The sequence below is a fragment of the Euprymna scolopes genome, chromosome 4 (assembly GCF_053919585.1).
Source record: "Euprymna scolopes isolate OS-2025 chromosome 4, ASM5391958v1, whole genome shotgun sequence".
Taxonomy (NCBI): Eukaryota; Metazoa; Mollusca; class Cephalopoda; order Sepiida; family Sepiolidae; genus Euprymna; species Euprymna scolopes.
The window spans coordinates 35,619,464-35,631,964 of NC_136485.1; the positions used below are offsets into that span (position 1 = coordinate 35,619,464).

A 12,501-nucleotide genomic window follows, 5' to 3' on the forward strand; every position below is an offset into this window, starting at 1 on the left:
TCCGATTTCTTTTTTTAACACAAAAAAAAAAAAAAAAATTTTTTTGCTTAATGTCTTTGAAAACTATTTTTATTAATAATTTTTTACCTTATTGTTTTTCATAATTTTTGGATGTGTTCATTATTGCAACATGACAATTAAGTAGATACCATTGGTTTTACTTGAAATTCAACATTTCGATCTTCGAATTTCATTATTATAGCAAAGAAACACCAAATTATAATTATAAAATGTGCTTTACAAATTGTAAAAATTTACTGAAAACATTGCATAGACATTTGAATATATATTATAGAGAGATCTTTAATATATTTGCATCTTGTTATCAAGCAACTTCAAACATTTTCATTGGTAGAAAAAGAGTCAATTACTTGTGAAAAATATAGAATTTGATTTCACAGTTCCGTCTTGTTTTACATTTCCATCTGTCTTATCGTAACACGAAGGAAATAAAGCTGCATCCGAGAAAAGTGGCTCTGGTCAGCTCGAACAGTGGTATGAATACATATTCAAAACACATTCACTTGATTTTTAACTGTATTTTTTAATTATATGATCGTTTTAAATAATGAAGATGTACCTTTAATAGGAGCATTCTTGATGACCTAAAATCCATAGTCTGTCGATCAAACTTGTCTTAGACAAACATTAACTATAGTACTTGTTGAGAGAGAGAGAGAGACGACAGATCAATTTTTTTAAATATGTCATTTTAAGAAAAAAAAAAAAAAAAAAAAAAACAATATTACTTTTCATGTCGAAAATAGCAATATATCCAAAAATTACAAAAATTCATAGAGTAGAAAGTTATAGTTAAAAGTAACAAAAATTACTTTTAACTTTTCAATGGAAAATTGGGGGAAAATTACATTTTCTTTTGTAGATGTTTGAGAGTAGACAGTGAAGATTTCACATAACTCAGAAAACACATATTTTACATTGCATTGATAAACTTTTTAAAAGATTTTTTTTTACTAAAAACACAATAGCAGTTTTTCAACTTGAATTTTCATAATTTTTGGATATATTACTATTTTCAACATGACAATTAAGTAATATTGTTTTTGCTTAAAATGACATATTTAAAAAAAAAAAACACATCTGTTGTTTCTCTCCCAACAAGCACTTTGACTTCAATGGCATTAAACTTTGATATGCAGTTTTTTTCAGGTTACGATGTGGAATACAATGTTTTTCCAGACCCTGCTTACGGTATTTGCTTCCCCTTACAGCGTTATTTATAATATTATTGGATTATATACATGTGTATTATATATCATACTGTATGTTTTTACTAATTTTTAATACCATATCCCGGGGTTCTCCTGTAATTTACTTTTCAGACAAAATTAGTATTCCCGAATATTCTGTTAAATATATATTAGCAGCAATATATACTTTACAAGTTTACATAGGATTTGCCAGCTGCAGCTGATTAATAGGTATGGTTGATATCGTATAAGCTGAGGGGGGGGGGGCAGCTTGTAAGTGCCGAAAGATACAGAAATTCACCCACAGAATCGTTAACAAAATTCACAATCCTTTCAGCAATCAAACCACTTTTGGTAGAAATAAACTTTAGTCAATGCACAATTTATCTACTCAGTTTCAGACATAAATCTCCAAGATTCACCATTTCATCTTCATTCAATAATATATGAGGACACTTTAGTGATTGTCTCATAACTAGGAGGTCTGATCTTAAACAAGCTTAACATTCACTGCCTCCCCACCCACGCTCAGATTTTTATCTGTAGAGTTATCTCAAAGACAATGTCTACCAAAACAATTTTCAAACTATTCCTGAACTGAAGAATGTTACCACAGCCCAAATCGATCATATCCAGATGTGCCTGCAGTGTAAAGATGCACATTGATAACATATCATTAAAAGACGATAAATAAAGACTGTCGGACATTCACAACTGGAACTTTGTGGACAAGTCAGACATATAGTTAAGTTTATTTGTATTAAATATGTTTAGATTACTGAAAGGATTGTGAATTGTATTAATGATTCCATTCGTAGGTATCATTTTGGGGAGGGGGGTACCTTATATTTATGATAACAACTCAACTTACAAATCAATAACAGATTAGAATGCGCATACAGATTTTTTCCCATAATTCATTAGTAGTTAGTTGCTCGTTGCATTTGATGATCATGATGATAGGAATTACTCAGTCATAAATAAATCCTCATACAGCTATACAGTTCAGTTTATGATTTGGTCTGTGATCCATACCTCCTAGCACAAGCAAAACAAGTATCTTGTTGGGTTATTGACTCACCAGAAACCTAATTACCAGATCAACACACAATATCATAATAAAACCTATAAATTAAATAATCATTTATATTTCAAGTTATAATTACTTAATTAGCACAAGCCTTACAATTATGCTAAAAACAGAAGCTGCAAATATAAAAAAAAAAATAATAATTTTTTACAAAACAACATAAAGCAAAGCAAAGAACGAGAAAGGAACAAACGTTGCAATCATTTGTGATAAAATGTCTAAAGTAATATGAGATTTCTATTCCCATAAAAAAGTTCATTTTTTGTACAAGAACAAAAAAAATAAGAATTATACTCAAAGAAAACTGTGAAAGTTGTATCAGAGCACCAGCTTTGAAAGAAAAGGAACAACAACCATGTATATTAATTGAACAATTTGGTGCTTATATAGTATTGGTCACAAGTGAAAATCGTATTCCAAGTAAAAACTCTTTGATATATGAATATGCCTGTTTTGCAAGTATTTAAATGGAATGTGCTCTGATGAACTCACAGCATGTGTATCCCCTCAATGTAAATACTCCCTCAATGTGTACCCCCTCAATGTAAATATACTCCCAACTAACTCAACAAGCAGTAAAATCCTACCCCTACACTGTAGATATCCGTAGATAGCAGATAACTTTCTACTCAAATAGTTTCTTCCCTCAAACTGTTAGACTTTGGAATTCCCTCCTGGGTCCTTGCTTCCCTGACTGTACTGACATGCAGAAGTTCAAGTGTAATGTGAACAGATATTTTGTTGCTCAACTTCCTACATAGTATCCCTGTAAATTGGCACTGTATTGTTTGGAATGAAATAAAAAAAATTAAAAAAAAGAGGAAGTAAATATACAGAATTAAAGTTTGCAAACATGTACCTTTGCTGAACTTATTTTAAAAAGATGTGTACACTTCACTCACAACAGTTCCTGGCCCTATCAGTCTGGAGGCTTAAATTGTAATTCAGTCAACAGTTAACTGATGTTGACCATAAATAATTGAAACCAGAGATCTTAAGTTTTTATTTTATTTTTGCTGAGAATGGGGCATTCAACTGGATGCCAGACATTCACCTGCTATTTCAGAGACTCAGAGATCTTTTTTAAGATTCTAACCATCCCTTTAAGTGCAACTATTTGTATTTCTTTTGTACTCGGTTCACCTGGTATATTTGTCAGATAGTTTTTGAAATTCTTTTTCATGAATCTGGTTGCTTTTATAATTACTGGAAGAATGAATCTTCCTATGATTCCAGTTTCTTTTCATATTATACGCAAGATCTTGGTACTTCGTTATCTTCTATTAAAGCTAGCATCATGAGGGACAATTACTTCAACTAAAAGTGGCTGCATTCTCCATCTTTTTTCATATCACCATGTCCGGTTTAATAGCTCAGTAGGAACCGCATAGTCATAGTGGCCGGTGTATGACATTTTGCTCATGTGAACCCAAAGGGATTGAGTGTAGCTTTTGAATAACTCATGTGACTTTAAAAAAGACCACAACCACACTGACTTATTTTAGTGTTGTATAAATCCCAACAGCAATGAACATGATCGATGTGCTGTTCCGTGGTTGTATACAAATTTTGGATGAATTTAAAAAAATACCAAACCAGTAATTCCATGTTTTTTTATCCACGTTATTCCTAAAATATTAGGACAAATGTCTATAAATATAAAAATTGGTTTTATTATTTAGGTACAACAAATTTAGGGACAGCAACTGCTTATTTCCTACTTGTGCGATATTTAGGCACGCCATTCAAACAACCTGGGATTCTTATGTCAAGAACAAGAAGCATCCTATTTTAATTTAGACGAACTGGCATGCTATTCCCCCCCCGACACTAAAATTCTTTGTAAAAAAAATAAAAACAAGTTTTTTTTTGTTTATTTTTTCAAATTGACAGACCGAAATTTGGAAGAATTAAATAAATTGTTGATATATTCACTTTTCACTGTCATTTTTTTTGGTAAGCATTTACTAATAAAATATCACACACAAAAAAAATAAATACTATAAAAAAAACATTTATGATTTTACAAAAGTAAACAAATGTTTTTATTTTAACTTAAAAAGAAAAAAAAATGTTTTCTTATGTTTGACTTGTTTTTTTTTTTTTTTTTTTTTTTTTTTTGTTTTTTAAATATTCCCATAAGTCTGTTTGTTTGTTTTGCTTAACAGCATATCAACCACTTTTGGGTCATTTAATGCCAAAACATTAATTGCAATGTGTTAGATGTTGGTTAGTTGTTTTTGGTTTTTCTTGTGGAATCTTTTGTTATATTTTATTGTATATTTTTATCTCTTTCAGGAATTCAATAATTTTTTTTTCTGGGTCGATTTTATTAAACATCTCCTTTCAACTATTCTCTTGGTAATGCTTTATTTGGGCCTGTTTAAAGTCCACACAGCCATCAGTATATGATGTATTGTGTAGGGCTCCTGACACATTATAAAAATAGGCACTCAGAGTCTTATTACTACATCTTTTCTTGACATCTCTTATTTGTATCTCTTATTCCAATGTTTGGTATTACTTTGGAGAGTTTATTCTCTATGCGTTCTTGCCATTTTCTTTTTATATATGCATGTGTGTTTTAGGTTTTGTTGAAGTGACTCTTTTGCTGCTTAATCGACATTGAGGGACTTTTACTCTGATGAGGGACAGTCGGCATATTTTAATGCCCTACTGTCTGGGTCAGAAAAGCAGGGAGTAAAAGGGTGAGGGTAAGGATGGAGGGGGTATAGGGGGAATGTTGTTTTGTTTTTTTTTGCTTTGCAGAACATGATTAAGCTTTGCAATGACAAAAACTTTGATGTACATTTGAATCAGGAAGTCAATATCTTCAGTCAGCCTGATTTGGTAGAACCAAAGTCAGAAAAAAAAAAAAATTTTTTTTTTACAAAGATTTTTAGCAAATATAACAAAATAACAGCAAGAGTCATCCGTCATGCCTAAATATCACATAAATAGAGAATCAGCACGAGCCATTTGTCACACATAGATACATATACCGCTATAAAAAGATATAAAAAGGTATTATTAGAATTACATTCAGATACACTAATGGACTACTTATAGGTGATAAAGCCTGGCTATACTAATAACTGCATTAGCAAAACCAAGTACATTACATATCCCAGGTTTCATGCCCTGTACGAATCAATGACTTCTCTTTTCTACCGTTTAAGGTACTTCCATATTAAACAAAGGTCCTATCAACAATGCCGTTTATGGGATTCAAAGTATGTGGTTCACTATGCAGATGTGCTAATGAGCTGCCAAATTATTGAATACGGGTTACATATATGTGATAACGCCTAGCTATGCTAATTATTGTATTAGCCAAACAAACCAAGCACGCTATGAAAGGAGTAAATGTAGACTATGGATAGCACAGTAATTTCTTTGTTCTCGTCTTATAATATTATTGTTCCTTTCTCTATAATTGTATGTTCTTATATTTACCATTTATCACACATGGATAGACAAGGCTTCAATTTTTAATTTGTTTCTGCACTTTAACAAGAGACAAGAATTTTAGTATTTTTTTTATATAATACTAAGATTTATCAAAAGTTATCAGGTCCAAAGTTTTTGCCGATTTAAAATCTCATCTTAAAAATGAAAAGCTGTGTGCTTTTAAAAAGTCTTTATTCAAACAATAACGACCTTTGCTCTCCATAACTTAATTCCAATGAGTTTATAAATGCCTTGCTTGTAAAATTCTTTAGGTTTTGACATGAATATGAATCTAACCCGTGTTCAATCTCCTCTTGTGGTATAAACTGAAGACTGTCTATCAGGTAGACTAGAAAGTTCTTGCAGTTTTTAACTTTTAAATTCAGATGAACATGTCGATTCAGACAAAAATTTATTGATCGAAGTACCATCGAAATCAACACACTTTTACCTACACAAAACAAGTGTATTTATGCCAGTAACACAATAAAAATCTTACATTCTGGTGGCGCTGAAGACATCTTTGATATCGCTTAGGTTTTTGAAGCATTTCTCATGCAGAAAGTTGTTGAGATGCTTTAAAAAGTGGTAGTCGGTAGGTGTGAAGAGTATGGCGAATGAGGCAGAGTTCCCTAGCCCAATTTGTTCAAATTCTGCAGGGTCGGTTTAGCAATGTGCGGTCAGGCCTTGTTGTGGAGGAGAATTAGGCCTTTTCTGTTGACTAATGCTAGATGTTGTCAAAGTTTATGATCCATTTCACCCATTTGTTGACAGTACTTCTCCGCTGTAATGGTTTTGCATGCATTCAAAAAACTGTAGTGGACGAGACTGATCGCAGACCACCAAAGAGTCAACATGGCCTTCTTTTGATGCAACTCTAGCTTTGGGAAGTGTCATGGAGCTTCGTTGGCATCTAACCACCGAGCTAAGCGTCAGTGGTTGTTGTAAAGAACCCACTTTTTATCACAAGTCACAACCCGGTTGTGCAACGGGTCGTTCTTGTTGTGTAAAAGAAGAGAAGATGACACTTCATAAAAGCGTTTATTTTGGTTGTCGTTCAATTTTTGAGGCATCCATTTATCAAGTTTTTTGTTTTTCCAATCTCTCTCAAGTGGTTGGAAATCATCGTATACATTACATCTAATTCAGAAACAAGTTCTTGAATAATTGTGCATGGATTGGCTTTGATTAAGGCTCTTAACTGATTATTGTCAGCATCCAATGGCCGACCACTATGCTCATCATCTTTAAGACTCATCGCTGTCACAAAATTTCTTAAACCACCATCGTGATATGCATTAAGTAGTGGTTCCTGGGCCAAACGCTTTATTGATGTTGCAAGCTGTTTCAGCAGCTTTTCGGCCTAGCTTGAATTGAAATAAGAAAATTGTGGGAGTTTGCTTTTTTTTAACGTTGTGAAAAGACATGATTGTAATTCAGACGATTAGATCGAGAAAAAAAACGTTCTTTAAAATGATACATAAAATAAAGATATTACAACGAAAACTTGAAAATACATCATTTGAAATCAAAATTAAAAATTCAGCAAGAACTTTCTTGTCGACCTAAGAAATGGTTTTGTAATCCTTGAAATAAGTGATAATCTGAGAGAGGTAGGTCAGAAGAATATGCAGGATTGGGCAAAATTTCACAACCAAATTCTTATAGATCTTTGGTCAGTAGTGCTGTGTGAGGACGTGCATTATCAAGATGATTCCCTTTCTGTTGACTAAGGAAAGTAGTTTTCGCGTCAACATAAGTGAGAATATTGCAGAAAAATAAGAATGATGCTTTAAATAATTTGAATGAAAAAGTTATGAATTAATCTTGGCGATACGTTTCAGTAATAACAATATGCGTAGAATAGATTACAATGGTTTAAAATGTCACTTTTACAAACTGGCAAAAACTTTTGCATGGATCTGATAAAGTGTGACGTTTACGCGAAAAACAAAAAACAAATATGAAAAAAAGGTTAATAAAAGCAAACCTTTTATATGTTCACTACTGATGACGTCTTCAAGGTTTTTAAGCATTTCCATGGAAGATGCGGTTTGTTTGATTAGGTCTTCCTCTGAAACAGAAAACGCGTTTTAATAAAATTATAACAATGTTAGACTATTCCTCTCCTCGCACTACTTTCACCCAACATTTCTCATTCGTCTTTCCTCTCACCATCTAAAGCATTCAATGTGCAAGCAAACAAGCAAGATTATTAAAGGTTTAGTATCATATATTATATTGACAATAGTCAATACAGCATAATCACGTTTGACACACCGGTTCTTGTCAGATCACCGAAGTTAAGCAATGATGAGTCTAGCCAGGACCAGATGGGTGACTATTTGGGACTTCCAGGTGCTGCATATCTTCTCCGCTTATCTCAGCACTGTTTCCAGTCATCTTGGACTTCTTGACTCAGACAGTGCCGATTCAAGAGAGGTGTGGTTAGGAACTGTGGAACACTTGTCACACAATTATATGCGCAGCTGCCCCTACACGAGATATCCTTCATTTTTCGAGAGTGAACGGAAGCATCGAGCAAGTTGTGAAAAAAATTGAAATTGCTTAAAACATCTCGATAATGGCATATACAGAAAGAATTTGATGATATAGGAAGCTCAACTGTTGAAAAATACTATTTTACTTCCAATGTAAATGTGTTCTCTATGAAACCGTTAATGGTGCCCTCTCGAAATGATATTCTCTCCCCACTCATAATATAATTTATCAATTTAAATGTAGATGCAGAGTACATGGGTTGAACAACGTATAGATTGGATAGTAGAGGCCAACAACAAATACCTAGCAAAATCAGACATTTTAAGTAATACATGTGTGTCTACTATAACGAACCATTTATTAAAAAACCTGTCATACACAATGAATTTTAGCATTGACTCATCTTCCATTCTGAGTTTACTGTTCATTCAAAACATCATTTGAAGAATTTAAAGAAACCTTCTCATTATAAACAGAAGGAATGTCTCTTCGGTTTCAATGTGATTAACCTCTAAGATATTCCAATATTGCAAATACATCATAACGCTGTTTTAAATATATACATATAGTCCCACTCCCATTTTTTTTTTTTGACCTTTAATAAATCCTAACACTGCTTTATTTCAAGTGGATATTTGGAATCTTAAACCATTGTTCTAAGGGAGGTAACTATTTTACTAAAAATTGTAAGAAAAATTTTTTTTCAACCACTTCGTTTAATGTAATAAAGTTTTATAACATTAATAACAAAAAAAATGTAAAATGTGACGATATTGTAAGTTTTCTTACACATTTGAGTAATTGTAAGAAAAAAGTTTTTTTTTTCAACTACTTTAATAGAATAGAGTTACTTCCCTTAGATCAATAGATTAAAATCCCGAATAATCCTTATTAAATTGTTAGGTGAAAGTACAGAATAGTTAACTATGACCAATCACCATATCAGGAATAGCTTCTTTTTTTTTTTTTTCCTGCAGTTTATGGACCAAGCAGAAAGAATCACGATGTTTAGAAAGCCATTCTTAATCTCCTTTAGAACAAGGAGTTAAAATTCTGATTAACCTTTTAAGTATATATAATTTCTCCCATGTTTTTTTTTTCTTTTTAATAATACAAAAAAAATCCCTCAATTCAGCTCTTGAGTAGTGAAGGTGAAATCGGTCAGCTGATATGTTTCTCTTTTAATCATGTATACTATAAAAATAATCTTCCCTTCATAATTGTGGTAAACTAAAAACCAAATCGAATTTGTTCCACAGGTTCAAATCCCTTATATATTAGGTTTCAAGTCTGTAGATTAAAAATTGAGAAAATAGTTTGGTAGAAACCGTTTCGTAGATAGGCACAGTCACTTTTACATATATAGTGGCGGAACAATCTTTCACGACTGAAACAATTTTTTATTTTTGTACCTTTTCTCCGTTAAAAAACAACCCTGGTGTCTAACTCTGTCCCATGGGGAGGCATTCTAAATAGGTATATTAGCAGGCCGCCCAGCATTGCCTGTTTGAAAAATATGCTTAAATATGATATTTTAATTTATGCAGATTTTGCATTTATTATTATAGAATCTGTTATTTATTATTATATTGTACCCGATATATAGTAGTGGTCACCCGCATGGTCCAGTCATCAAATGCACTTAAATATATTTTCATTCATGTAGATTTCATATTTATTAATATAGAGCTTATTGATTATTATATTGTACCCAATATATAGTAGTGATTTCAGAAGTTAAAACACAAAAAAAAAAAAAATAACTTGGGTCCCATCAACTAGAATCGAAACCAAAACATCAACATCCAGCACTCTAGCATTATTCATTACCATCTGAGCCACCAAAAGATGGACATCAAAACGCTTTCAAGTGTAATGTGAACAGACATCTTGCTACTCATCTCCCTTCATAATACCCCTGCAACTTATGTCCCCGATAGTAGACCCCTACTTCAAAGTGGCACTGTGCCTTGTTTGGAGTGAAAATTAAATGAAATAAAAATAAAAATTTTTTAAATAAAAGTTAATTGACATTAACATTTAACAGTCTTTAAGATTGTAATTTTATAAGAATTGTAATTTTATGAGATTGTAATTTTATAAGATTGTAATTTTATAAGAATTGTAATTTTATGTGATTGTAATTTTATAAGAATTGTAATTTTATAAGAATATCATTTATAACTACTGTTAAAAAAAGCATCGACTTTTAGAGTCAAGAAGTAAACTATTTTCTCATTTTTTGATATTTTGGTTACTACACTTTATATTTTCTGTTCTCAGTGAAGGAGAAATCCTTTTAGACTGAGGCATTCTTATTAATTTCCCAACACAAAGTTACACATTGTGTACACAAGATGTGATCGTATTTACTTACCGGCAAGAATCATTTCCAATTTTGCAGGTTGTGTTATTGTGAGCTCATCAGCGTATTCAGGGTCCAAATAATTTTGTATTTGTCCCACTGCAAAACAAAATGAACTCCAGAAATGTTTACGAGCATATTTCAATTCTGTTCGGGTATTAAAATGCCATTCACTTTATTAAACATTAGTTGTACCCGCCAAACCACACGTTGCCATGGCAGTCTCATTGATGCAACAAACATGCACACACATACACGCAAACACACACACATGTGCAAACACAAAAATACACAAACACCATCATACACACAAACTTTGCAAATTTTCAGGAATAGACAGTTTAAAGACTTCCAAATTACACATAACAAGATTTTTAAATATATAAACTGTAAATTGTAGACAGTTTAAAGGCTTCCAAATCACACATAATGAGATTTTTAAGTATTAATATATAGACTGCAAAATACTGGTTATGAACACGGATCTTGGCTATAAGAATTGCTTAATCTGTTTTGTTTTTTGTTTTTTTATTTAGCGTATAAATAAAGAATTTCCGCCTGTTATAAAAGAAGAAATAATGGTTATCCATGCCGATGTGTCGAAAAACAGTATGTATGATGTATGTACACAGAAAAGATTTAGTACGGTAGTCAGGAATAGACTGTATGGGTTTCAGCTGTATTAATCGATTAATCCGTTTCTTTTCTTTTTTTTTTTATTTAGCGTATAAAGAATTTTCATCAATTGTACTTAAAAGAAAAAAAGGTTTATTTAGCTTTAATAAAATAAAGAAATAATCCTTATGAGTGCCAATCTGTCGGTAGCATAATTGTTTGATAAAAAATAATATGTACGGTATACTTAATATATAAATAAAAGCATTCTTGGCTGTAAATAGGAACATTGTCTCTATGTGCCACAGTTGTTTAATGTTTGTATTAGGTGTATTTTATATAAAACGATTGCCTCTTGTATAGAGTGAAGCCATATTGGTAAATTTCTGAAGCGTTTGTTTTTGTAAAAAGAATTAGATTCTGGAATGAACAAATAGTCAGTTTCAGCCAATGAGATTTAGCAGAATATGAAAAGGGAGAATTTATTATTTTTGTATTGGGAAATGGAAGGATTATGTATATGACTCCGTTAATAAGGGTGCAACCCCATATCCATCGAAAGTGTAACCTCTGATCCTCCTCAGGCACATCTTTTCAAGCTTGAGAATCTTTATGCCAAATTTGGGAATCTATGGATGCATAGTGTAATGGATAAAAGGTGCTGATTAACAATTAGTTATAAATGACTGCGTTTGGAGATTGAAGATTCAATCATTACCATAGGCAATAATAAGTAAGAATAACATAGTAAATTAACATTACTATTCCATCATGGCTGATGAAACGAGAATAATCTACTCCCATGGATTAAACAAAGAGTTTAGTTCAAAATTTTATATAAGTTCTTGAGTTAGACATAAAGATTCCCAGAGCTTGAAATGCAGTACCTAAATAAATCGGATGTTATATTTCGTCAAAATGATGTGAAAATAACAATCAAGATGGGAATAGCAGTCCAAATATCCATCTCTGGTTTAACGTCACACAAGCTGAAGAAATAATGATAATAATTAATGGATAACTTACATTTACTGAAAGATTCAGCAATACTTTTGTGACCCGCAACAGACACCATCATTTTGGAGTGGACATTGTGAAGAGATTCAACACACTAGTTTTTTGTTTTGTTTTTTTTATATAAAAAATAAAAAAATAAATAAATTAATTAAAAAAAAAAAAATGGAAAATAATTTTTTTGATAAGCAAACATGAAAAAGAAAAATGTCATACTAAATTATTGATCCACATTCTAATGATAAAGTTTAAAA

At 31.7% G+C, this 12,501-nt stretch overlaps 1 protein-coding gene across 6 annotated transcripts in view; it reads right to left on the reverse strand.

Annotated features, from left to right (window-relative positions):
• The window catches only part of LOC145267060 (dynactin subunit 3-like), a 56,496-nt gene that overhangs the window by 16,093 nt on the left and 27,902 nt on the right, over positions 1-12,501 (reverse strand). For all 6 annotated transcript variants that reach the window (XM_080123059.1, XM_080123051.1, XM_080123024.1 and 3 more), the window contains 3 exons: positions 12,260-12,344; positions 10,631-10,717; positions 7,742-7,825 (listed from right to left, as the gene is read on the reverse strand). In XM_080123059.1, the coding sequence (XP_079979185.1) occupies positions 7,742-7,825; positions 10,631-10,717; positions 12,260-12,344 (256 nt within the window). The remainder of the gene's footprint in view (positions 1-7,741; positions 7,826-10,630; positions 10,718-12,259; positions 12,345-12,501) is intronic.